At 46.6% G+C, this 26,870-nt stretch overlaps 2 protein-coding genes across 10 annotated transcripts in view; one reads left to right on the top strand and one right to left on the bottom strand.

Annotated features, from left to right (window-relative positions):
• Positions 1 to 13,730, top strand: part of DENND10 (DENN domain containing 10) — a 28,119-nt gene extending 14,389 nt beyond the window's left edge. For 6 of the 8 annotated variants that reach the window (XM_079900871.1, XM_079900873.1, XM_079900868.1 and 3 more), the window contains 2 exons: positions 1,049 to 1,143; positions 2,593 to 5,458. In XM_079900871.1, the coding sequence (XP_079756997.1) occupies positions 1,049 to 1,143; positions 2,593 to 2,769 (272 nt within the window). In that variant the 3' untranslated portion in view covers positions 2,770 to 5,458. Of the gene's footprint in view, positions 1 to 1,048; positions 1,144 to 2,592; positions 5,459 to 13,495 lie in introns of those variants that run through there. The other 2 variants (XR_013824380.1, XM_079900869.1) reach the window with 2 other exon arrangements.
• SFXN4 (sideroflexin 4) lies at positions 755 to 25,194 on the bottom strand. 2 transcript variants are annotated; one of them, XM_079900877.1, is made up of 15 exons: positions 25,038 to 25,194; positions 23,616 to 23,681; positions 21,668 to 21,742; positions 20,529 to 20,555; positions 20,391 to 20,445; positions 19,802 to 19,827; positions 18,832 to 18,885; positions 18,691 to 18,747; positions 18,498 to 18,563; positions 17,751 to 17,829; positions 16,654 to 16,769; positions 9,404 to 9,489; positions 7,525 to 7,642; positions 6,381 to 6,460; positions 755 to 1,530 (listed from the first exon to the last, which is right to left on the bottom strand). In XM_079900877.1, exons 1-14 carry the CDS (start codon positions 25,074 to 25,076, stop codon positions 6,383 to 6,385), a joined length of 942 nt encoding a protein of 313 aa, XP_079757003.1. In that variant the 5' UTR covers positions 25,077 to 25,194; the 3' UTR covers positions 755 to 1,530; positions 6,381 to 6,382. The 2 variants fall into 2 exon arrangements, with proteins under 2 accessions (XP_079757003.1, XP_079757002.1); XM_079900876.1 differs by lacking the exon at positions 25,038 to 25,194 and having other exon boundaries at positions 23,616 to 25,015.
• Between the last annotated feature and the right edge of the window lie 1,676 nt (positions 25,195 to 26,870).

Genomic DNA, 26,870 nt, shown 5'->3' with positions numbered 1-26,870 from the left:
AAAGGGTGTTCTAGTGTCATAGGGTCATCTCTGGCAACTGTAAATTATCCTAAATTACAGCTGCACAGAGTAGAAAAGATTGGGTTAAATGCGTTTTGAGCCTAGGACACTATGAGGTATTGGTTTTAGACAGGAATTACAGATATCAGCTTTTGTAGTGTCATTTATCTTTCTCCTAAAAGTGGGAGCAGCTGAATGCCAGCCAATTAGGGATTTTTGTTAGCTAGGTTCTGATAATGTGAGGTTTTATCTAGCAACCTCAAATTAGTAGAACCAGAACTTGTTTTTGCTTTGAAATTACAAATATAATAAATATTCATGGTGGAAAATTCAAAATATAGTATCAGGTCTTTAGGGGATATTGCCTTTTGTAAAGCCGGAGTGATAGAAAACTAGCTGTAGCCGGGGCCACTGAAACTGCTGAAGCGTTAGGACTGGAAAGCCTGGCAACTCCCTGCTGCCCTCTGCTGCTCTGAGTCTATAAAACGGGCTCATCCCAGTGGAGTTTGTCCCTCACGAGTAACAAACAGAAATTTTTGTTAACCTTCTGGCTGCAGAAAATAGCAGTGTATATAATTAATGTAACTTGGGTTGTTGCCTTAGCTCGTTTCTAAGGGCCTTTACACAGTGAATGTTGAGCTGCTTCTGCAGAACTGACAGGAAGTGCTGCTTTCACAATATCCCTGCCGGAAAGATAAACGTGAATTCTCAACTGTGAAGACCTGGACAGGAAAGTCAGGCTGTTTGCTGGCTTACAATCACAACCCATAGGCAGTCAGATTTCATTAGGTTTTGTCTAGAAAGAAAAATAATTCTTATCAGAATTTTGGTTTGGTGGTGGTGTATTTTTATTTTGGACATGAAGTATATAAACCATGATCATGCCTTACCTCCTATTGTGTCACCATATTTGTGTGTAGTAATAAGATGGAAATGGGGGGTTGTCAGTTGCTTTTTGAAAATTCCCTCTGTGTGATCGTTCAAGTTTCCAGATAGATGATTACTTTTCATTATGTAAACATCTAAATATTTTTCTTGATCTCACCAGAGGCCATGACAATGGGCAAACTACATAAAGAAATCGGTCAGTTAATTGTCCAGTCGGCAGAAGATCCAGAGAAATCAGACAGTCAAGTTATACAGGTAATGCCTTAATCTTCCCACTGACTGAGTCTCGAAACGGCATCGCTGGGCAGCGGCTGGTTATCTGCTGTTCACGGGCACAGAGTGAAGTTACTGGGGAGGCCAGTGGGCAGCTGCTGAGATGAGGTCTGCAGGATTGGCCCTGGCGAAGATGAGCCAATGAGTTATCAGGCTCCAGGGAGAGACGGACAGAGGGCGTTGGTGCCAAAGCCAAGCGTTTATAGTGAAAGATGTGATTGCCAGGTGGTGAGAGGGGCCATAGGGTTTGGCGGGGACCCGCCAGCAGCACTGTCCTTTCTCTTCGGTGCTGTGGCTGGGAGGAGTGGGCAGGTTTTTTCCCGAGAACCCAAACACTGAGACTGTCTTACCGGACAGATGGTCATTGCCCTGTCAACATTAGAGGGAAAACAATGTTAGTGAAATGCGTAAATTTGAGTTTTGTATTACTGTGTTTTTCATGGACTGAAAGGGGTACACAGATGACTCAGTATAATGTATGATGAGAGTGCCTACCATGTTGTACAGGTTCACAGTATTTGAATAAGTTAATGATGTCAGCAAACCAGGAGAAAGACATGACTTTAAGGCGAGCTCTGCTGAGTCCTCAGCCACCTGAGGGGAATGTCAGTCAGTGAAGGGGAATAAAGCCCGTGCGACAGGTGCTGGGTCACTCATCCCAGGCAGGAGGGGACTTTGGGGAGAGATTTGTTCTAAAAACAATAGCAGTTCCTCAAAAAGTTACACATAGCATTAACATAGATTTGGTAATTCTACTTCTGGGTATATATCAAAAACTGCAAGCAGGAACTCAAATAGATATTTGTGCACCCGTGTCCCACAGCAGCATTATTCACAATGGCCAAAAGGTGAAGACAACCCAGATGTCCATCAGCGGATGAATGGAACAAATGTAGTACATACACGTGGTGGAATATTACTCAGCCTTAGAATGAAGTTCTGACATGTGCTACCACGTGTACGAACCTTGAAAACACGTTAAGTGAAATAAGCCAGTCAAAAAGGACAAATATCGTGATTCCATTCATATGAAGTACCTAGAATAGACCAATTCATAGAGTCAGAAAGCACAATGGTCATCGCCAGGGGCTAGGGAGAGGCCGGTGGGGAGTTGCTGTTTAATGGGTACGGAGTTTTGGTTTGGGATGATGGAGAAGTTCTGGGATGGACAGTGGCGATGGTTGCACAATACTGTGAACGCACTTGAAACGCCACTGAGTTGCACACACTTTAAAAATGGTTAACCCCGCCCCCACCGATCCCACCGTCACCGCTGCTCAAAATTAACCATGACATGTATTTTTTGTTGTTTCGTTTTTTATAATTTATAAAGTTAGTCGGATAAACTTAAAAAAGAATAGCAGGAAGAATTCTGGAGAACTCAGATTTTTTTGATACTAACATATTGTGTATCTTCCTGTTCTATTAAAGGATATTTCCCTAAAAACAAAAGAAATCTTCACCAACCTGGCTCCATTTTCAGAAGTTTCGGATGATGGAGAAAAGCGAGTGCTCAATTATGAGGCACTAAAGCAAAGACGATTTCCACCAGCAACAGAAAACTTCCTCTACCACCTAGCAGCCGCGGAACAAATGCTGAAAATCTGATGGTGGGACAGAATGTATCACTACTGATAACTGATCTAAAGCCCTAGCACCATGATTATCCATTAACTGTGTAAAATACTGGAAATAACAAAGAAAATGTTATATTTTTAATGATTTATTTGAAAGCATTGCAATTTGACCTGAAAAAGCACTGAAACACATACGAAAACACTTCCGATTTCCTCCTATCTGATTAATTTCATGCCTACTCTCAATGTTTACAAAGTGCTGTAACCACCTATATATATAACATTATAAAACAGCCTGATGTCCTGGAGTAAGAGCAGAACAGCTCTGTCAAGTTCTCCTGCAAATCACAGCAAATGCGAAAGCCTTCATTATTATAAGTTCCAGTTTGTCTCAGTGTGTAACCACAAACTAATGGTTTATTTTCAGAAAGCTGCCTGAAATTGTGCTTTGTATTCTTCTAGGAAGAACTTTAATTCCTCATGAGGAACTCTACTTTGAGCCAAACTACTAAGTTTTCTGCAGAACCGTCTAGAAGATCATTCAAAAGACCCTGCAGTTGCACTTTCTTGTAAAAGAATTTTTTTTTTCCTTAGCCTTTGAACATTTTGCCTATAGTATGAGGGTTCTGCATAGATTTTATACTGGAGTAGACAACTTAATGATCCATATTTATACTGTTGCAGAGGTAAGCATTTGGCAAACTTAAGCCATTAGTACTCTTTAATTAACCCAGTTGCTAGCAATATTCTTTTGAAAAAGATGCCAGTCCTTATGTAGTAGAGTAAAAGAAGAAAGCCCATTTGGAATATAAATGTCCCTATGGCTGAAACAGCAGCCTTATGTAATTGGTGAGAGAGTGTGAGAATTAACTTCTTGTAAAGGCCAAAACCAGAGAATGTCTTCAAACAACATCAGTAAAAATAATTTGGCCACGTATGAAGATAACCGTTCTCTGTTTAGTTAGGTAACTTTTTCATAACTGGAGACCTAAAAATTGCAAAATAAGCATGAGGGTCTAAATTATGTTCTTCTTATTATATGTGTTCATATTCATTATGAAAGGTTATTTTTCACTCAGTACTGTTGTCCTTAGAAATCTTACCCAGAAAAATGTTTGCAAAAAAGCTTGTCTTTATTGGATCGTTCATTTATTCCCGGTGTTAGACATTTGTTAGGGAAAAAATTTTAAAAATAGCCCCTCCTTGGGTGGGGGCAGGGGAGGATTTGAAATGAGATGATGTTTACTGAGGCCAACAATTGAAAATTAAATCTGCACTTTATGAGAATGAATACTAACATCATTTTTGCCCGTGTTTTTTTTGTATTACTCTATTAGCTAATGATCAAAGTTGTTAAAATGACAAATTTATGATACAGAAATAAAATATTTTGATACTCGGCAGTTTTAGGCATATGAAAAATTGTGCCCTCTTTCTCTAATTCTCCCCACCCCAAACAAACAAAAGAAAAAACCCTTTTCTAAAAGTCAACTGCAAACCCACCGGGGAATTATCCAAAGACCGATTTGAAAGTTAGGCAGTCTGGTTCCTTCCACCACTGGCTCAGCCCTTCTCTCTCTGCCCGGCCCTCCTCCACCCCGCACTTCCTGGAGCTGACTGTAAGGTCCAAGTGCCTTCTCTGAAAAGATGCTCTCACATTACTACTCAGTTATCTGTCAGTGGCTGAACCTCCACTTGGAGCCGTTGCACATTTTGTTAAGTTTGTTTAGTATAAGCCTGTGGCTACATGGAGCTGACTGATAGATCACTTTTACTGATTTTGTCCTTTTAGGCTGTGTGAAACATCTTTTACCCAATTTGGAGACAACTGTCATTGCGGCCTAGGGAAAACTGAAAGCCACAGGTGCATTCTTAGAGGACTTGGGGCAGGGTGTGTTGGAAACAGCCCTCCATCCAGTACACATACGTTTGGGTACCTACTCTACACCGTGGACTGCGTATCCTGGGGCTTCCTTGATGCCCAAGACAACAGTTCCTGCTATCAAGGTGCACAGTCTATGGGCACATAGCTTCAGCAAACGGGATTGCACGCGGTGTGGCAAGTGCTAGGCATGATACAAGCACTATGGGAACACACTGGAAGGGCACCTAGTTCAGTTCTGTGAATCCTGGAAGGCTTCCTGGAGAAGAGTGATTGACGTCCAAGTCAGACCTGAAGCACAGGGAGGAGTTAGCCCAGAACAGAGGGAACAGCTGGTGGGAAGGCCAGAGAAGAGAGACCACAGCACATCTGAGGAACTGGATGTCAGTCCAGAGTGAGGAGAGGGAGTGGCAAGAGATGAATAAGGTAAAGGCTCCCGCCTGCCATGGCGAGGAATTTGGACTTGATCCTGATGTACTGGGAAGCCATTTAAGGCTTTTAAGCAGGTGTGGTTTCGAAGAGCGGGCTGGAGATGGACTGATGAGCGACACCAGCAGGGGATATGCTGTTGGGCCGGGCAGTGGACGCGGAGGGGTGAGTTCTAGAGACTTAACAGACTCAGCCCAATAGTGCTGAATGGGGTGGGGCGATGGGGGAGTAAGGCCGAGGCCAGTGATCCTGTCTGACGAAACTGGTACGTGGTGGTGCCGTTCCCTGAGGTTAGGAGGGGAAGATGGTCTCAAGTGGACATCCAGATGGCGAAGCGCAGGGGGCCGCTGGACGTGGGCCTGTTGGGCAGGGGAGAGCAAGCCCCACGACAGGCCCGCACAGGGGGCAGTGGCAGTATGGCCAGCATCTGTGGGGGCACGGATGACGGCAGTCTCAGCAGTGGAGGGCGGGGTGGAAACAGTGAGGGTAGAAAACTCTCTGAAAAAGTCCGGCTACAAAGGGGGGGTTTTGCTTTTTGCATGAGGCAGGTGACTCAAGCAGTTGAAATGCTACGGAGAAGGAGCAGAGCGGGGAGGCTGGAGCCAGAGGGGCAGAGGAGGCCGCAGAGCAAAGGCCCTGAGCAAACAGGAAGGGTCGGGCTCAAGCCCAGGGCACAGCTGACTTTGCACGGAGGAGGGGAGGCCGGCGTGTGTGGAGGGAGGTCAGCAGGTTTGGAGCCAGGAGGCCAATAGCCTTGGCTTTCACAGTGGAGGAGGAGACAGGGTCACCTGCCAATGAGGAGAAAGAAGCAGCTGGGCAGCAGCTGGCAAAGATTTTAAGCAGCTGTCTAACAGGAGTAAGCTGAGAAGGGACACAAGATTGCTTTGGGGGTTGGAGGCCTTCATTGGCTCCCCACATGTACACCTCGAGATGGGCCATCAGTTTAATGCTGTGCCTTGGGCACGTGGGCATTGGTGGACCTTTCTCCTTCGTTTTCCAATACTCAACTTTAGAAAAGTTTACTAGTAAGTTCACAGTATCCTTTCACAGGCTGACGAATAGAAAACTGAATCTTACATCACACATTCATCCCCTCAGCAACCCCGTGTGGTGGGTTAGACAGGACAGCCCCCGTTTCTCTCCTTCCACCCAAGCTTGTTTAACCCTAGGCACGATCAGCCTCAAAACAGTCTTGGCATGTGTAATCGGAAGCCATCCTGTTGGTGCAGACACCTCTGGGGGTTCCAGGACTCTCCTGGCAGGGTTGTCCAAACTGAAACCTTGGAGGAAGGTTTTCACGCAGGTACCAAACAAATTCACCTAAAACTCACCCCTACACCCCTCTGTTATAGAAGAGTTCTGTTTCTTCTGTTGCAGACTGAATTTCCTTTTCAAGCTCACTGCACTGTATCTAAAACACAAAGTTAAATTCTTAATATTCACATTAAGACATCTTCTTGCCTTAGAAGCCAAGTTTAAAAAAAAAAAACAACACAATTTCAGAAAGCATCTATTTCATATAACCTTTTCAGTGATGTCTAATCGATAACAAAGAAACATTAACCTAACTTCTTAAAAACTTTCTTATGGAAAATTTCAAATATAAACAAATGCTGTGGCCCATGTAATGTCCAAGGAGGTGCCCTGGGCAGGGGCCTGGCAGAATCCCTCTTAGCCTTGGGCTCTCTCTGCAAACCACCCTAGGCAGGACAGGACCACCATTCAGCTACGTCATGCCCACCTTGGACCAACAAGGTATTTTAAAAGTCCAGCAAATGCCAAGACTTGCTTGGCGGGGTTTGGGGACAGGGGGGTGACAGCCAAGAACTGCTAGAAATTGATATCTGCTACATCAATAACGTCCTTGATACCAGCAACAAGGCTCTGCAGAGGTACTATGATCATCATGTCTTTAATAGAAACTAAGCCTCAGAGAGTTTAAGCAGATTGACCAGGGTCATGGAAGAGCTGGGAATCTGAGTCCAGGCAGTCTGACGCACCATAGATCATCATGGTCTATAGAACAGCAGCCACTAGCTGCATGTGAGCACGTAAGATTAAATTAAACTAGATTAAAATTTCAGTTCTTTAGTCACACTAGCCACGTTTCAAGCGCTCAACAGCCGCATGTGATAAGAGGCTACAAACACTGGACAACACAGATATAAAACATTTCCATCACTGCGGAAAGTTCCATTGGGTGGGGTGTCGCTATAGTATATTATGAAGTATTTAAAATATCTCAAAGGTCTTCTTTTAACGTCCCAGAAACATGCTTCAGATATACAGTTAAGAAACACAGAATCCAAAACTGTACAAGTGACCTGGGAGATGGGATTATGCATAAATAATGTTACTTTGTTTTATACTTTTGAAAATTTCGCAGATTTTTTAGGAGAATAATTTATTTCACTCTGATAACGAGGGGAAGAAAGAGATATATATTCTTAGAGGAAGTCGAAGGGGGACACTTACCCGTCCAATCTGTGGGAATACACTGAAAGAAACTGGCACCATGAGTCCCATGACAAGGATAGTACAAGAAAGCTTTAGGGTCCACAGTGACCACGGACACTGCAGGAAAAACTGGGTCCTGTAAGAGACAAGGTACCAGGGCTTTTTTTAGAGGTCAGCCCTCTGCTCGAATGGTGTCCAATTGTCTTGCCAGCAGCTGCAGGCCCAGACTTGGTTCCCACTTGCCCCACAAACAGGCGATACTAGCAGCTGCACCCACAGAGCACTCACTACACGTCAGGCCCGGGTCAAGCACTTCACACGCATTTGCTCATTAGATCCTCCCATGACCCTGTGAGGTTTGTGTTATCATCATACCCTTCACACGAACAAGAGGCTGCAGCCACAGACCGTGTAAGTCCCTTGTCAAAAATCTCCGAATTCTTAAAAGCGAGAGGTCAGATTCTAGAGCCTGTGCTCTCCCCTGGGCTACACTGACACGGATGTGACATTCTGACCATGACCTTTGAGAGTGTGGGAAGAAGGTGCAAGAAGCCCAGCCTGGGAGTCAGAGACCTGGGGTCCTGGGGTCCGGCTGGGGCTCGGCCACTGACAGACTGTGTGCTCTTGGGCAAGTCACTTTCCCCTTCTGAGCCTTGAGTTTTTTCATACGTAAAATGAAAGGGTTGAGTCGGAAGAGCCAAGGTGGTCACTCCAGCTTGGACACCATCATAGCTGTGGGATGACATGAGGTCCTTCCAGGCACCCAAGGCCCACTGGGAAATGAGGACCATCTCTCCTCACCAGACAGCAGGTGCCACTGTGCAGGCCTCAGGGGACGAACCGCAGGACCCCAGCTTTTCCAGAAGCCCCCACTCTGAGGCCAGCCAGAGAGGTTCAGGAAGACCCCAACCCAACAGAAGTCCCCACACCCACCTAGCTGGATCAACCACGGGAAGTAACAGTTGCCTCTGCCCAGGACACTGCTACTTCCTGAAATGTGCTCCTTGTGTGGTCCTAGCAGGGACTTCCGAGCTCACCACCTGGACAGAGCAGACTGGTTCAGCACCAGACAGGTGACCCCTCTTGGGCCAACAGAATCCTTCCTTGGGAGTTTGTGAACTGAGTGGAAGACATTCCCTGCCCCTAAACCCCCAGGGTTTCCTGTGTTTTTCTCTCTCATCAGGACACTGTGAGGATATGAGCTGGGAGGTGGCTACAGTCACGTCCCTCAACATGAAGAAGCCAGTGTGTGGTGGGAGAGAAGGAAGACAACACCCACGAAGGAGAAGAGAGGACCGTCCTGCACCAGAGCTTCTGATCAGCTGCCACAGGCAGCGTACCCTGACCGTACCCAATATCTAAACCAACGCAGCTCCCTTCTGCCCTAAGCTACTCACTGCAAGTGGGGCCTCTCATACTGGCTGATCCCAGGCTCTCCTCCTAACAGGCCATGTCTCGCTTCTCAAAAGGGATGGCAGTCTACTGATTCTGGGCCACTTAAGCTAATTTAACACATGCTTGGAATGAAGGGGGAAAAAGAGGCTTGAGCAATATTCATTGCATATCAGAGCTGGGAGAACCCGCAAATCATCCACACTCATCATTCTAGAAGCGAGGAATTGAGCCTCAGCAGGTGCCGGGACATGCCCAGGAGCAGATGTAACTGAGGACAGGGCCTGGGCGAGATTCCAGGTTTGCTGGAATGTGCACATCGGGATTTGCACATCTGCCCTAAATCAATCCTACTATCTTAACTGTGATGAAGCGTGTTTAGAAGGAAGATTCCTGAAGCAACTTATTCCCACCTCTCCAACCAGGTTCAGTACTTGACCAGTTTTATACAATTTTGATTGTTAAAATGTTTATTCCTACCTGGGGAGATGAGCATACCTCTTACCTTTTAAAAAAGTATGAGAAGACTTCAGGGATAAAAGCTGAGGTCCCAAACAGCACAACTCTGGATGTTGCTGTGTCTTTAACGGCCTAGTGGAAATGAAAAGAAAGCAGCTTAGCACGTGGAGTAAGACAGTTTGCAGGCATCTTGCAACTCACGACAGAGGCCGGCAAACAGCAGCTCTCCCTTCTCTCTTAGAAAAACAATGCACGTGCAAAAGGTGAAGGCAGCGCCTGACGTGCACGCCTACAGAGGATGCCTGGGGTTGGTGCCAGAGGAACCAGAGACGGGATTTACCTCCCTGACTCCACAGTGGTCTCCATCACTCCCCCAAACCACCCCAAATAAAATACCAAGCACAAGCAAAAGCAGCTTACGGACAAATCCTTACTTAGAACCAGATGGCAGTCCGTTTGATGGAAATGCTGGACTGGACTTGCCACTGAGGACCGCTCCATGTTTTCCTTCCAGTCCAGGACTCTGCCACCGGCCTTCCTCTCCTGAACAGGCCCTCCAAGTTATTCCCACCCCTTCCAGTGGAGGAAGGCCAGCTCCGAGTGCAGTGGTGTGGCATCACACCCACATGTAGCATGAATATGTCTTCCTGTATGCACCCATCTTTTGCTTGTGTAATTAACAATGTGCTATAAAATTTTATTTTGCGTAAACACGTATGTACATTTCCTACCATGTTGTCATCTTTTCTAGAATATACGTTACTCTCTATATTGAACATTTAAACATATGATTGACTGTATGGGTTATATGCACAAAATCATGTGTACTCAAGAGCAATGTCAGAGACTTTCAAGGGAAATTTCTGACTATAGATGACACTTGCATGTGAACTTCAGAACCCAAGCCCTGGATAAGACACAGCTCCACACACAGCACCGCTCAGCGTAAGACGGACAGGCACTCTCCCCACCATTCGCTCCCCTGAACTCTGTTCTGTGCACTTCTGTCCTCCCATAACCCCAGGACCCTGTGACCCTGGGGCTACAGCCCGCTGTCTGGGCTCCTCTGCTGTACCCAGCAGGCCTGTTCTCTGCTTAGGACACTAACGCTCAGCTCACCCGATCCTCTGCGGGAATGTCCTTCCCCCACGAGGACAGAGGGCGCCAAGAAGGGTGGCTTTTAAAATAAACTTTCAGGAATACAAGATAAAGTTGTTTGCCTCCAGGAGGAGAAAAGTGGCTGCGGAGCATGCTGTGTTTCAACGTCAGTGAGGCGAGGCCAGCCTCACTCCATTTGTCTCGTGTGGAAGAGAAGACATTCCAGACCAGACACCGGTCATGAGGAGACGCTGCAAGACGCGTGACAGCTTGCAACTGAGTAGCTGACAAGGCCAGGCCAAGGAAAACAGCACGGACTAGGCTCCTGAAATCTGATCAAAGGTGCCCTATTACAATCAGATATTGCTGGTTACGCAGTTTCTGAAATTTTAGCCAAAGAAAATAAACCTTTCGGTGACAGGGAAGTGATAAAAGAATGCTTACGCACGGTCGCAGACACTTTATTCTTAAGAGAAAGATAAACACTTAAAAAAGAGCAGACCATCAAACCTTTCTTTTACCCTAAATTGGCCTTCATGCAAAAAAGGAAGTTTCTCTCGATGAGCTGGGCTAGATAAGTGGGTAGCTAGCAGGGCCCGAGGCTGCCTCCCCGCCCCCAGCCCCTGGAGAAGAGGGATGCTGACTGGTGAGGGTGTGGGTCTCCAGAGCCCAGCACAGCGCCCAGCAGGGAGGAGGTGCTGAGGAACAACTTGTAGATTAAACATTTGCTGTCACTCTTCTCTCCAGCTCTGTGAACAGTTCACAACGATACCCATGCCCTGCACTTAAATTTGAGTTGAAGAGAAATGCAAACATATATCCACACAAAGAGTCGTACATAAATGGTCAGAGCAGCATCACATGTAATAGCAAAAAACTGGACACAATCCCAGTATCTATTGCCTGGGGAGTGGACAAGCAAAACGTGGTACAGCCATACAATGGAACACTGGTCAGCAATAAAAAGCCACACACTACTGATGCCTTAAAGTTGGACGGACCTCAAAAGTCAAAGAATCCCTACACAAAAAGACTGTATGATTCACTTGTATGAAACTTCTAGAAAAGGTAAAACTATGACGATATAAAGCAGATCAGGGGACTTCCCTGGTGGCACAGTGGTTAAGAATCCGCCTGCCAATGCAGGGGACACAGGTTCGAGCCCTGGTCTGGAAAGATCCCACATGCCATGGAGCAACTAAGCCCGTGCGCCACAACTACTGAGCCTGCACTCGAGAGCCCGTGAGCCACAACTACTGGGCCCGTAGCCACAACTACTGAAGCCTGCGTGCCTAGAGCCCGTGCTCTGCAACAAGAGAAGCCGCCGCAATGAGAGCCCACACACCGCAACGGAGAGCAGCCCCCACTCGCCGCAACTAGAGAAAGCCCGCATGCAGCAACGAAGACCCAATGCAGCCAAAAACAAATAAATAAATAAATTTTAAAGCAGATCAGTGTTTTCCTGGGGTTGGGGCTGGGAGGGGGAGTGATGGTACATGGGCACATGAAAAATTTTTAGGGTGATGAAAATCTTCTAAAATTGGACTGTGGTGATGGTTGCACAACTGTTTGAATTTACTAAAATTCATGCAACTGTACTCTTACAATGAATTTTATACTATGTAAATTTCTCCTCAAGCTATTTAAAGATGTTTCTTTAGGGTGATTCTTTTTTTGTTTTGAATTTTATTTTATTTATTTTTTATACAGCAGGTTCTTATTAGTTATCTATTTTATACATATTAGTGTATACATGTCAATCCCAATCTCCCAATTCATCCCACCACTACCCCACCACCACCACTTTCCCCCCTTGGTGTCCATACGTTTGTGCTCTACATCTGTGTCTCTATTTCTGCCCTGCAAACTGGTCCACCTGTACCATTTTTCTAGATCCCACATATATGCGTTAACATACAATATTTGTTTTTCTCTTTCTGACTTACTCTGTATGACAGTCTGCAAGTCCACCCACGTCTCTACAAATGACCCAATTTCGTGCCTTTTTATGGCTGAGTAATATTCCATTGTATATATGTGCCACATCTTCTTCATCCATTCATCTCTTGATGGGCATTTAGGTTGCTTCCATGTCCTGGCTATTGTAAATAGTGCTGCAATGAACACTGGGGTGCATGTGTCTTTTTCAATTATGGTATTCTCTGGGTATGTGCCCAGTAGTGGGATTGCTGGATCATGTGGTAATTCAATTTTTAGTTTTTTAAGGAACCTCCATACTGTTCTCCATAGTGGCTGTATCAATTTACATTCCCACCAACAGTGCAAGAGGGTTCCCTTTTCTCCACGCCCTCTCCAGCATTTGTTGTTTGTAGCCTGTAACTGATTTCTAATCTCATAGCATTGTGGCCGGAAAAGATGCTTGATATGATTTCAATTTTCTTAAATTTACCTAGGCTTGATTTGTGATCCAAGATGTGACCTATCCTGGAGAATGTTCCGTGTGCACTTGAGAAGCAAGTGTAATCTGCTGTTTTTGGATGGAATGTCCTATAAATATCAATTAAATCTATCTGGTCTATTGTATCATTTAAAGCTTGTGTTTCCTCATTAATTTTCTGTCTGAATGATCTGTCCACTGGTGTAAGTGAGGTGTTAAAGTCCCCCACTATTATTGTGTTACTCTTGATTTCTTCTTTTATAGCTGTTAGCAGTTGCCTTACGTATTGAGGTGCTCCTATGTTGGGTGCATATATAATTGTTATATCTTCTTCTTGGATTGATCCCTTGATCATTATGTACTGTCCTTCCCTGTCTCTTGTAACATTCTTTATTTTAAAGTCTACTTTATCTTATATGAGCACTGCTACTCCAGCTTTCTTCTGATTTCCATTTGCATGGAATATCTTTTTCCATCCCCTCACTTTCAGTCTGTATGTGTCCCTATGTCTGAAGTGGGTCTCTTGTAGACAGCATATATATGGGTCTCTTTTTTTGGTATTCATTCAGCGAGCCTGTGTCTTTTGGTTGGAGCACTTAATCCATTCACATTGAAGGTAATTATTTATTTATTTATTTGCAGTACGCGGGCCTCTCACTGTTGTGGCCTCTCCCATTGCGGAGCACAGGCTCCAGACACGCAGGCTCAGTGGCCATGGCTCACGGGCCCAGCCACTCCGCGGCATGTGGGATCTTCCCAGACTGGGGCATGAACCCGTGTCCCCTGCATCGGCAGGTGGACTCTCAACCACTGCGCCACCAGGGAAGCCCTGAAGGTAATTATTGATATGTATGTTCCTATTACCATTTTCTTAATTGATATGGGTTTATTTTTGTAGGTCCTTTTCTTCTCTTGTGTTTCCTACTTAGAGAATTTCCTTTAGCATTTGTTGTAGAGCTGGTTTGGTGGTGCTGAATTGTCTTAGCTTTTGCTTGTCTGTAAAGCTTTTGATTTCTCTGTCGAGTCTGAATGAGGTCCTTGCCGGGCAGCGTAATCTTGGTTGTAGGTTCTTCCCTTTCATCACTTTCAACATGTTGCGCCACTCCCTTCTGGCTTGTAGAGTTTCTGCTGAGAAATCAGCTGTTAACCTTATGGGAGTTCCTCTGTATGTTATTTATCGTTTTTCCCTTGTTGCTTTCAATAATTTTTCTTTAATTTTTGTCAATCTGATTACTATGTGTCTTGGTGTGTTTCTCCTTGGGTTTCTCCTGCCTGGGACTCTCTGCGGTTCCTGGACGTGAGTGGCTATTTCCTTTCCCATATTAGGGAAGTTTTCAACTATAATCTCTTCAAATCTCTTTCTTGGGTCCTTTCTCTCTCTCTTCTCCTTCTGGGACCTCTATAATGCGAATGTTGTTGCGTTTAATGTTGTCCCAGAGGTCTCTTAGGCTGTCTTCATTTCTTTTCATTCTTTTTTCTTTATTCTGTTCTGCAGCAGTGAATTCCACCATTCTGTCTTCCAGGTCACTTATCCATTCTTCTGCCTCAGTTATTCTGCTATTGATTCCTTCTAGTGTAGTTTTCATTTCAGTTATTGTATTGTTCATCTCTGCTTGTTTGTTCTCTAATTCTTCTAGGTGTTTGTTCTTTAATTCTTCTAGGTCTTTGTTAAACATTTCTTGCATCTTCTCCATCTTTGCCTCCATTCTTTTTCCGAGGTCCTGGATCATCTTCACTATCATTATTCTGAATTCGTTTTCTGGAAGATTGCCTATCTCCACTACATTTAGTTGTTTTTCTGGGGTTTTATCTTGCTCCTTCATCTTGTACCAAGTCCTCTGCCTTTTCATTTTGTCTATATTTCTGTGAATGTGGTTTTCCTTCCACAGGCTGCAGAACTGTAGCTCTTCTTGCTTCTGCTGTCTGCCCTCTGGTGGACCCTTTAGGGTGGATTCTTAAACATAGAACCTTCATTTCCAAAACAAGGTATTTTATTTCTGGCAGCAATTTCTCTCCTGTTACTTGCAATTATGATGTCCCTGTTGTAAAGGCGGCCACTATTTCCAGACCTACTATTAGACGGGCTGGTGGGAATACTGTAGCACGTATCCAGTGGTTTACAATTCAGCTCTGTAAATCGGTGACAGGATTTAGAGTAACATGTTTCACGAGCCAAATAATGATGTATTTACTGATCAACTGAGAGGCCATCTTATCTGACCGCCTCTCCCACCAGCATTCTGGGCGGAAGGAGGTCCAGCTGGCTCAGGGAGCCCCCTTGAACGCAGACACTTTGAGAGGCCCAGCTACTCTCTTTGCTTTGTGAGCAACTGCCTCACGTTACAGTTCTTTAGCTAACGTCACTTCACTGAGATCAAAAAAGATCTCACTTCCCGAAAGGTATTTTTTTTTTAAAGTCTATACCCCAAATGAAACCATAGACTACTGCAGGTTCTTTGAGCTGAATGCAGACAGAAGCTACTGTGTTGGATTGAGCAAAAGAGTAAACTATTTAACAATAAGAAGTCTTAGAAATGGAGGCCTTTTAGAGGAGTTTTAGGTCAGAGCATTGGATTTCCTCAGGCCATTCTTGAGAGCAGACTGGTGCTTAAAGATGAAGACTCTAAGAAAATCCACTGGGAGGTGGACACGGAGGGCTTCTCTTAAACCCAGAGACATGTGCACTGACTTCCCCGAGTACAGAGCAGGCTGGGAGGGCAGATGCTGAGCTTGGAGGACAAGATCTCACCTTCAGACAGGGGCCAAACATTTGGTGGACGTCCATCTGTGACCCATCTTAGGGGTCAGTTTGGCTGGGATGTAGTTCCCAGGTATTTAATCAAACACAACCGAGGTGTTGCTGTGGGGGTGTTTTGTAGATGTGATTAACATCTACAATCAGTTGACTTTAAGTAAAGGAGATTGATTACCCTCCATAGGGTGGATGGACCTCATGCAATCAGTTGGAAAGCCTTCAGAGCAAAATCTGAGGTTTCCCAAAGAAGAAATTCTGCCTCAAGACCACAGCATCAGCTCCTGACTTTCCAGCTTTCAGGCCTGCCCTACACATTCCCAGTGCAAAAACTGCACAAGCCAATTATTTAAAATAAATGTCTTACTATATATATAGATAGGTGATAGATAGATAGGCAGATATCCTATTGGTTCTGTTTCTCTGGAGAACCCAGACTAATGCATCACCTTTTAAACATCAGGGTGGGGCTTCCCTAGTTGCACAGTGGTTAAGAATCCACTTGCCAATGCAGGGGACACGGGTTCGAGCCCTGGTCCAGGAAGATCCCACATGCCGCGGAGCAACTAAGCCTGTACGCCACAACTACTGAGCCTGCGCTCTAGAGCCCGCAAGCCACAACTACTGAGCCCTCATGCCACAGCTACTGAAGCCCACGCACCTAGAGCCCGTGCTCCACAACAAGAGAAGCTACCGCAATGAGAAGCCTGTGCACCACAGAGAAGAGTAGCCCCCGCTCATCACAACTAGAGAAAGTCCACGCACAGCAACGAAGACCCAACACAGCCAAAAATAAAAAATAAATAAAATAAATAAATTTATAAAAAGAAAAAGATCTTACTGCAGAGAACAGATTAAAAATTTTTTTAAATTTAAAAAATAAACATCAGAGTACAAAATGTAAATTCTCTCTCTCAGCATCGTAAGAAAAGACAGATAACAAAAGGTTGAAGGGAGACATGAATTTGTTACCAGCTCTCAAACAGGCAATTCAATTCGTTGCCCAAAAGGCAAGCGGCTTACAGCTCCATCTCGTGTGTCCCCCTACCTTTGTCCCAGCTTTTCTGGAATAGCCTATGACACTGCCTTCCTTGTCCATGACCTCAATTCCTCGCAGGGGCTCCAAACTTCTCGATGCGACCACATTCATTCCACTGAGTTGGGCTGTGGATGTAAAGAAGAAAACACACAACAGAGAGATAAGTGTCGGTCCAATAAAGCACCGTCTTTTCAAGTGTCATGCCTGTTTCTTTGATGGTTGCGCTTCCTGATCCTCGGGTGGTACTGGGCCAAACAAGCTCTCCTCTGGGCTGTGGGGTAGGGTCAGAATTGCTGGGCTCTCGGTCTTGGATCCTGACCACAAACTAGCACCAGGTTCTGACACCCCGACAGGATTCCCGGAGAAACCCTGGGGTCCTTGAAATACGCCTACCTGCTTTGCTGAAGCTGTTTTTTTGTTTTTTTATGTTTCTTTAGCCGCGCCACGTGGAAAGTGGGATCCTAGTTCCCTGATCAGGGATCGAACCTGTGCCCCTTGCAGTGGAAGCGCAGTCTTAACCACTGGACCACTGCGCAAATCCCTACTGAAGCTGGTTTGACCAAGTTTCTGTAACATAATTTCCCAAAGTTTACCACTGACATAATTCTGCTAACTCTTCAAGCTGCTATGTTTCCCAAACCCAAATGTGGAGCGTGAACTAGTGAACTTGCAGGCTGGCAAACGTAAAACAATTGCTTAATATCTCTGTCACTCCCTTGGAGTCAGACCACTGGGTTGGAATCCCCTAGACCACCACTTTCTCCCTGTGAAACCCCAGAAAACTTCCCTAACCTCCCCTTGACTCAGTCTCCTCATCTGTAAATGGGAATAATAACATTACCTACCCCTAAGTTGTTGTCAAGATTAAATGAAATAATACATGGACAGGGCTTGTACAGGGTCTTTCAAATGTAATTTGTGCTTCCAGGTTTGTGTTCACCCTTGGACAACTAAAGGAGTATCTACAGAGAAAGTGTCACCTCTCAAACCAAAGACCTAATTTGGGCCTGGGGGCACCGGCAAGATGCAAACAGCGGCCCTCATCAGCTACAGTGTGGCCCAGGGACTTGGGTATCCCCGAAGATGGAGGGAGGCTCCCTGCTTACCGAGAATGACGACAGGAATGACGTTTCTGCTCAAAATGCTATTCAGTGAAAATCTTACTTGGAGCAAACGAGGGAATAACTAGAAAATAGGAGAGAAAAATCATTACTGCACGGGACCAGCAGAGAGCAGCTAGTGTCAACTTACTTCCTGTTACAGGTCAGACCCCTGCCAAGTGCTCTCCGTGTATTTCTTGTTTTAATTCCTGCAACACTGACATGTTCTCCCTGATCATCAGAGGAACTCTTGGAGACTTAAGAGAGGTAACAGAACTTGTCCAGAGTCACTAAGCCATTAAAAATTTGAGCCAAGATGTGAACCCAGGCTTACTGGACTCTGAAATCGACATTTTCTCCTATTAGTATCCTGACATCTAAAGCAATACACAATTTGTGTAACATGTTTATAAACATGAATAAATTTTTTTTTTTTTTTTGGCCGTGCCGCGCTGCGTGTGGGATCTTAGTTTCCTGACCAGGAATCGAACCCACAGCTCCTGCAGTGGAAGCGCAGAGTCTTAACCACTGGCCCGCCAGGGAAGTCCCCTGAATTAATTTGTTTTTAAAGATAACAGTACTGAGCCCATGCCTAGAAACCTGGAACATAATCACACAATTTTGGGGCGACAGGATTACAGACGACTTTTATTTTCTTCCTTGTGTCTTAATCACACTTTCTAAATTAAGTTAGAACGTAAAATTTTGATTCTGAGGAATAAAAGAGATTCGACAGATTTCTAAAATACACACTCCAAAAAAGGTGGATGAAGCAATCACTCCTGCGCCTACTAAGATACTCTCATGGGGGCGACGATCCTAGGGAAAAACAAAAGTTCATAGTTAGCAAATACCAGAGTTTTACCCAGGAAAGATAATTAAACACACAAAATCGCCAAAAGAAACAATATGAAATTGCATACCCTCTGGGCCTCATAATACTCACATAACTTGCATTTCCATTGACAATGTTGAAGACTGTACTGTACGTGTAGAAGGAAACCTGCAGGAAGACAGAGGCTAACATGTCACATTCTGGTTTCAAGCACAAAACATTCAATAATTATGAAATAGAAAGAGTTGCTACCTGAGGTAAAATCATGGACTTTAGACTTTTTACTGGCAGCATTGACAAAAATACCTGTAAAGAAAATAAAGCAGATACAGACTACTATATATATTATAAAATAAACAGATAAACAAGGACCTACTGTGTAGCACAGGAAACTAGATTCTATGTCCTGTAATAACCTACAATGGAAAAGAATCTGAAAAAGAATAGGTATATATGTATAACTGAATCACTTTGCTGTAACCCTGAAACACTGTAAATCAACTATACTCCAATTAAATAAATAAATAAAAAAGAAAATAAAGCAGAGTTGTGAGTGTCTGGGGGGAGGGAGGGCTTGTGGAGCAAAGAACTTGCCCAGGGAGACGCAGACCTGAGACCCCAGGAGCAGGGAAAGTAGAGGAAGGTGCGATGCAGGGGGCTAGTGGGCAGTGGACAGGTGATGTTGGATGGGCACCCACGGGCACTGGGAGCCCCTGGGTGCCTCACAGTGGTCCCCATCTCCAGGCAACTGAGCTGGGCAGCTAAGAAGCAGCACCTGCAGGGGCAGAGGGGTGCTGTCACTTGGTGAGAGCACCTCGTGAGAGCCAAGGTGGACGGCCTCGCTGGGGGCGATTCCGGTTTCCAGGGGAGGGCCTGAATGAAGGGGAGGGCTTGCGGGGAGAAGGTGACAGCCAGTGACATGGGCTTGTGCCAGGGAGCACATCTTAACTCATCAGTCTGCTCCACAGCACTTTGCACGCTAGGTGTTCAGAGAAAGGATTACCTATGACACTGTGGACCTCAAGAGGCCCTGGTGCCCGGTGGGGATATGTGGGAGTGGGGTGGGGAGTGGACAAGGGTCGGAGGTGCAGGGTCCTAACCATCTATCAGGCAGTCACGGGACAGAGGTCCAGAGCTGGAGGACACCAGCCACTGAGCTTAGGAGATGGGGGGACATCTTCCTAGGCCCCAGCTTCAGAGCGGTGAGCGGCAGCTTACTCACCATGGGCGCCGTGAAAGGCAGGAGAGCTGGCAAAAAAGACAAGAGGGTCAGTGACAGCAGAGAGAGTGGAAAACCACCCACCCAAAAACCTCTTCTCAGGCCGAATGAAGGCATGGACGTCAAAGGGTATTTTTTACACATGCTGTTTTGTTCCTAATAAAAATAATAGCTGTGCACGTGGCAGAACTTTAAATCAGTGCAGCAGAGCTAGATCTGACCAGGCTCCTGCCCAATGAAGGTAAGTGGTCCCTTATTCCAAGTCCTTGTTCGCCCTTCCACATGAATTCAATACATCTGTGACACTGGGACTTAGAATAAGACACATATACTTGCTCTTCATCCCTGCTCCTGGCACACAGCCTAAAATCCTTGAAATTTCCTAAGTGAGAAGGGCGATAAAGGTGAAAGGAGTGTCTCTTATTCTTCGTAACAAGCCCCTTTCAACCACACCTGAGATAATGTCAATGCAGTGACCCTGGGAAAGCACCTAAGGAAGGGGGCTGGTTGCCAGGGGAACCAAACACTTGACCAGAGGGAGGCAAGGTTTTCTAAAGGTCACAAACCACTCTGAAAATGAGAATCAACTCACCTGCAGGTCGAAAAGGACCAGGGATCAGCTTGCTACTGTCAGGATGCACTGTTGACTTCAGAAGGGTGAACACAAAGGTGAGTGTGATGTTTGGTTTTGTTACCTTAGGCTAAAAATTAGGACGGGGCAGAAACTTACGAGACTTCTCTTCCAAGCTTCTTGTACCTAAAAAGAGAAAAACCAGGCAATAGCTTTTAATGGTGGCTTAGCAGCCAATCTCCTCTACAGTCTCATTTCTGGTGCCATGTTTGCTCCACCTCTCACAGGCTGGAGGGCAAACTGCTCTCTACCACACGGACTGAACAAATCAAAACAAGTGAGTCAAATGAATCAAACGAATGAACTGACAGGAAGCAAAGAGAAGATCCACATGAAAATGACCAAAGCATTAAAAAGCCCCAAGTCTCTAACCGAGGAGAGGCCAACACCTAACTCGTCCCTCGGGCGAGTCCCTGAGCGCAGCAAGCCTCCCTGGCTCAGAGCAGAGTGAACTGTGTGCAGACCACGCCATTAGCCAAGTCACTTTTAACAGAGCCAGGCTGCGAGCTCAGAGGCCCCAGCAAGTTCCCAGAAAAACCAAGTTAAATGTGTGAGCTTGGGCTTCCCTGGTGGCGCAGTGGTTGACAGTCCGTCTGCCAATGCAGGGGACACGGGTTCGTGCTCCGGTCCGGGAGGATCCCACATGCCGCGGAGCGGCTGGGCCCGTGAGCCATGGCTGCTGAGCCTGCGCGTCCGGAGCCTGTGCTCCGCAACGGGAGAGGCCACAACGGTGAGAGGCCCCCGTACCGCAAAAAAAAAAAAAAGTGTGCGCTTTCCGCAGGCTGCCTTGAGGGACTGATGTCTGTGGCCTCCGGAAAGCCCCGTACACTGCAAGGTAGATAACAAACACTTGGTTTGAGTCTTTGGGCAGGACTATAACCTCGCTGCCTCCAGTAGGAAGTAGGTTCTGACTCTGGAGGCCTGCCTGAATTCTGGAATTTGCCATGGGGCTCCAGGAATCAGCTACAGAGAATCCTCACAACAGATATTGCAACTGCAAATATCTGTTGCACAGGAGGAACCCTATGCCTTTTCTTCTTAATACCAGTCCCTAACACTAGTAACTAATATTAATCTGGTTTACGAGAAGGAATCCTACCTACATTTAAAAAGCTAACCCAACTGGGCAGTGTTTACAATGGCAAAATCCCACCTGATTTCAGACCATGCAAGTAAAATCACCTAAAGGCAACCTCACTCAGCCTTGAGCCAGGCACACCTGGGAATAAGAGCCGTACCCTTTTGTCCTCCAGGTCACTTCCGGATGCATCTTCATGTGTTAACAATAGCTGCCTTGATTTTTCTATTTTTTCCTATAATCGGAGATAAGGAAATCAAGCAATGATCTCAACACTGTTCCGATTTATCCACAGATTTAAGAAGCGCATGTTCACTCACACCTGATTTTAATTTTAAAGCAACGTGGAGCTAAGGCTCTGTACTCCCTGAGTTTCCATTAGATAGTCCTGTGTGTCATTCAGAGTCAGACCACCCAGCTTTTTTTTTTTTAATTTTTATTTATTTATGTTTTGGCCACACCTCGCGGCATATGGGACCTTCGTTCCCCAACCAGGGACTGAACCCGTACCCCCTGCACTGGAAGCTCCTTAACCACTGGACCACCAGGGAAGTCCCCCACCCTGCTTCTTAGACAGCTCCAGCGGCTTACCCCACTGCTGCTGCCACCTGCCCCACCTCCTCCACCGGTTCCTCTCTGACTGTCACCATCCTCCTGGCTACACAGGTCAGAAACCTGGAAGTCCCTTCTCTCTCTCTCGCATACCCACATCTAATCAGTTCAGTCTTATTTTCTCTCTTCTTTTTCACTTAATCTGAGAAAAAAAATTAAACAAGGAAATTTAAAAAATGATTACATACAATCCCTTCACCCAGAATTAACAACTGTGAACATTCGGTTATATTTGTTTCTAATTTTTTCCCCCAAAAGATCCATCACCCCCAGTCTCAATTTCCCCTCCATGCTATCAGAGGCGACCACTATTATGAATTCAAGGTATAAACTTCCAGTCCATTGTTTATATTTGTACGTACATGAATACATGTATCCATAAAACAAATATGTAGTTTTGGTTTTTTATGTTGTAATTTGCATAAATGCTGTACTATATGCATCTTGCTTTCTTTACAAAACATCATGGATACCATGCTTTTCCATTTAACATCACACATATCATATGTTTCCACTTCATATCATAGGTCGATCACCAGATCATCATTTTTAACAGCTAATCAGTATTCCACTGCATGAATATACTACATTATATTTCTCTATTTCCCTACCGATGGGCATTCAGCTTGTTTCTTGTTTTTCTCTATCGTAAACAAGACTATATGGAACATTTGAGCACAAGGACAGGATCATCCCTGTGGATCTGGCCCCGAGGGTCATTGCTGGTGACAGGGTCTCTCCTCCTCCTCATCACTCAGCCACAGCTAGTTCAAACTCTCATCTTTTACCTGGACAGCTGAGCCATCCATCCCCGGAACTGCTCTCAGTCTGGTCCCTTCTGGTTACTCACCACCTGGCTAGGTACAAACCCCCCTCATCTGAATGACACACAAGGACCTTCAAGAAGTGCTTGGTTCACCTGAATTAAAATAAAAGCCCCAGTAGGACTTCCGTGACAGTCCAGTGGCTAAGACTCCACGCTTCCACTGCAGGGGACACGGGTTCGATCCCTGGTCAGGGAACTAAGACCCCACATGCTGTGCAGCGCAGCAGAAAAAAAGGAAAACAAAACCCTAGTAACTGGGTGACCTGGCCCACCTGGCCCCCCCTCCCCCATTTTGCTTACAGTCCGCTCTTCCTGACATTTCCTCCCTGGCCCGCCCTCCCTCCCTCCCTGCCTTCTCTAAACAACCTCCCCCAATTCCTTGCTATACCTTTTGCCCTCAGAACCCTAGGTCAAGGTCTGCAACTAGCTTTGCCGGTCTGTTCTCCATTACCAGGGAGGTTTGTCTGGATCCCCTTTGTTACTACCTGTTGAATAGACGTCTGCTTTTATGTACCACCCTTCCAATCCAACAAGCTCATTCGCAAGGAATAAAAACATGATAATATATATGGATTCTGTTATCTCAGCTGCTTTCAAAAGGGACACACAGTCTTCACGTTTCAGAATAAAATGTGAAATTCACTATCTCTGAAAACAAGAAAATACTTACAATTGAAACGACCAAATTTGTAGGATCCAATAATTCTGTCCACTGAAGAAATCGTTGAATAAAAGACTTAAGAGGGGCAAGAGCACCAGAGAGGTTAATGGCAGCAGAAAAACCAAGATACATGGTAATAAGAGCAGTCGACATTATTTTTGAGAACCTAATAGGGCCTTCCTCTTGCAGCATCTCCTGGAATCCTCACAACAACCCCATCTTACAGGTGAGGCAACTGAGGCTTCCAAGGACTCACGAATGGATTCAAGGAAACCCAACCAGGAAATGACCCAATGGCCTGTGCTCTTAACCACTCCAATATCAAAGTGCTCTTGAGGGTTAAAAGCCCAGACTTTGGGGTCAAATGGGCCTATGTTGACACCCCACATATGACCTTGAAGCACTACCTAGAAAGGTCTCAGAATCTGTTTCTTCACCCTCCTGCAGTGGTTATAAGGCTTAACTCTAGTCATAAAGAACCAGACACCCCAGTGAAGGCTCAATAAAGGCAGTTCACATATGGAGAAAGCAGGCATGGTTTGCTCCTAAAAGTCCCCAAATTTTGCAGTGGTTTCAGCTTTGACGCCTGGCTCTGCCAGGACACCTTGAGTACCCTGTCCTTCCTCAACATCCCCACCTAAGAGAACCAGGCTAGGCTCTACTTTAGGTAAAGGCTGAAAGAGAACACTCTAGAACTGTACTGTCCAATTAGCCACACGTGGCCAGGCCAAATTGAGATGTGCTGTATGTGTAAAAACATACACGGGATTTCGAAGACTTCCTACAGAAAAGGAGGTAAAATACCTCATTCATAATTTTCTATATCGACGACATGTTGAAATGTTAATATCTGTTGGGCTAAATGCAATATATTATTAAAATTTAAATTTTAAAAGCCACGTTTTTTAATGTGGCTACTAGAAAATTTGGAATTACCTATGCATCTCCCATCCTATTTCTACTGGACAGCGCCGCCCAGCCCCACTCTGAGATGGGGCCCAGGTTACTTTCCGGCCATGGCGGCTTCCCGCAGCCCCGAGTCTCACTGTCCGGTGGCTGAGCCTACAGACTCGGGGAAGCTGGGGCCTCCTGGGAGGACCTGTTCCTCTCCAACCTGATGCCCTGCAACAGCTTAGGCAGCGGAAGGCAGACCCCTGAGTGGTGGGGAGTGACTCCTCAGTTCGTGCGATCTGCAGGGGGATACTGTGCGACCCTCGCTTGCGAGGCCTGGGGCAGAGGCCACGCACGGTAACAGCCATGGCCGTCGGCATCCGGCACACTTGGGTTTCCTTCGTCCCCTCCCGGGGTCTGAAATGGGAAGGCGGGTGCTGCGACCACGTGGCCTGCCCAAGGTCACCGCGGCCAGCGGCGACTCCACGCCGCGCGGCCCACGCCCTCCCCGTCCCCAGACGCGCCAGGCCCGGGCCGTACTTGGCGTTCGGTGATCCAGAAGCGCACGTTGGGCTCCATGCGGGCTGCGGCGCTGCTGCACCCTAGGAGCCGCCCATCCCCCGCGCTTCTTCCTCCAGCTGCTCCTCTTCCTGAGACCTACGAGCTGCCGGGAAAGGCCGCGGCCGCCTGGCCCGGCGCGGAGGAGGAGCCGGGCGGCGAGCCCCGCCCCGGGCGCACGCGCGTCCCCTTTCCCCGCTCCCGGGGCCGCGCGCCCGCCGCCCTTCGGCATCACGCGCCTGCTGTTCTGGCGCCCCGGGCCCCGCGCGTCTGCTGTTGCCGTGAGCTCACCTCTCCCACAGGTCAAGGCCTCCCACCCTTGCTCAGCCCTTTCGGGTAGCCTGGTCGCCTCCAGGCCTAGAGGGGTCACCTATGGAACCCCCGGATCACGGTACCTACCGCGAAGACCCGATCAGGTGGCGTGTGGCGCCTTCCACAGCCTCGCCCTGCGCTCCTGCAGCGTCCAACCACCGCCCCCCGCCCCCCAACCCCAGCACAGGCTTTTGGATATCACCCTCGAAAATCCCTTCAGTTGCACCTAAAGTCCAGCGTACACGGGATCAGGGGTAGTCAGGACTCGCTAAATAATTTGCGTGGCCCAGTGAAAACGTGGCGCCCCTTATTAAAAAAAGACTGCGAATTTTCAAAAGTCGATATCAGAGCATTAAACCGAAACCCCGGGGCCCCTCTAAGTTAAGTGTCGGGCCCTGCCGCCAGCCCGTGAAGCTGGCCCTGATTTCAGTGCACTCTCTCTCTCTCTGCCCAAGGGTTTTTCCCCAGCGCCGGGGCAAATCCAGCTCCTTCTGTTGGATACCAGATCAGGTAGGGACCATCTGCAGAGAAAAACGTGCCTTCTTTCCGCCTATCCACCCCATCCCCCAGCACTGGGGGGGGGGGGGGGGTTGTGTGTGTTTGTGGAAGACGTGTGGATGTTTAGGGTGTCCAGGGGGCTCCTCAGGAGTCCTGGGCTGGGGACCCAGCACCGTCCACTACTTGGTTGTGTGACCCTGGTCAAATCAATATCTCCAAATCTACCTTCTCATCTGTAAAATGATGACAGCAATTGTACCTATTTTGTTTTTGTTGTGGATCCAATGAGATAAAACGTGTAAAAGCCCTAACAGTGCTGGCTCCGTCTGGGCCACTTACAGGCAGCTGGCCTTTGCCCTCCCTTGCTTTGCCTTCCCCTCTGGGAACATGAAACCAGCTTATCAGAGGCCCATGTGGCCTCTCAGCTCCCACTTCTGCTCAGCTCACTTGGCTCACTTTTCCATAGGCTTCAAGACTTCATCTTGTCCTCCAGGAAGACTTCCTTGATGCCCATAGCTGGGTAAGGTGCCCCCTCCTCGCTGTTCCCCAGTGTTCGATGCCCCAGGAATGTTATCTATTGTACCACAGTTTAGCACACCTGTATTATCCTGCTGGCTCTCCCTGCAGGTATGTCACAGATCCAGCCCACCTGACCTGCTTCCCTCTCTGGACTGTCTAGCCTTAACAAAGGAGCCAGAGTGATCCTCTTAGAACAAGTTGATGTAACTCTTCTCAAGAACATTCCTGACATTTCCCATCTCAGAATAGAATCCAAAGTCCTTAGCTTGCCCATAAAGCACTCTGGGCTCCCCATTACCATGCTTCTCCTTCACAGCTCTGGTCACATGGCCCTTCAATTCTTCACCACCCCAAGTCCACCCTTGCCTCAGGTCCTTTGCACCTGCCATGCCCTTTGCCTAGAACCTTCTTATCCTCCTTACTCTCTCACCTACATGTTTTATCTCATTTGATCATCAAAACCCTAAGATAGGTACAATTACAGTC

This window comes from Stenella coeruleoalba (genome assembly GCF_951394435.1).
Source record: "Stenella coeruleoalba genome assembly, chromosome: 16".
In the NCBI taxonomy this organism is placed as follows: Eukaryota; Metazoa; Chordata; class Mammalia; order Artiodactyla; family Delphinidae; genus Stenella; species Stenella coeruleoalba.
This window is presented reverse-complemented; position numbering and strand designations above follow the sequence as displayed.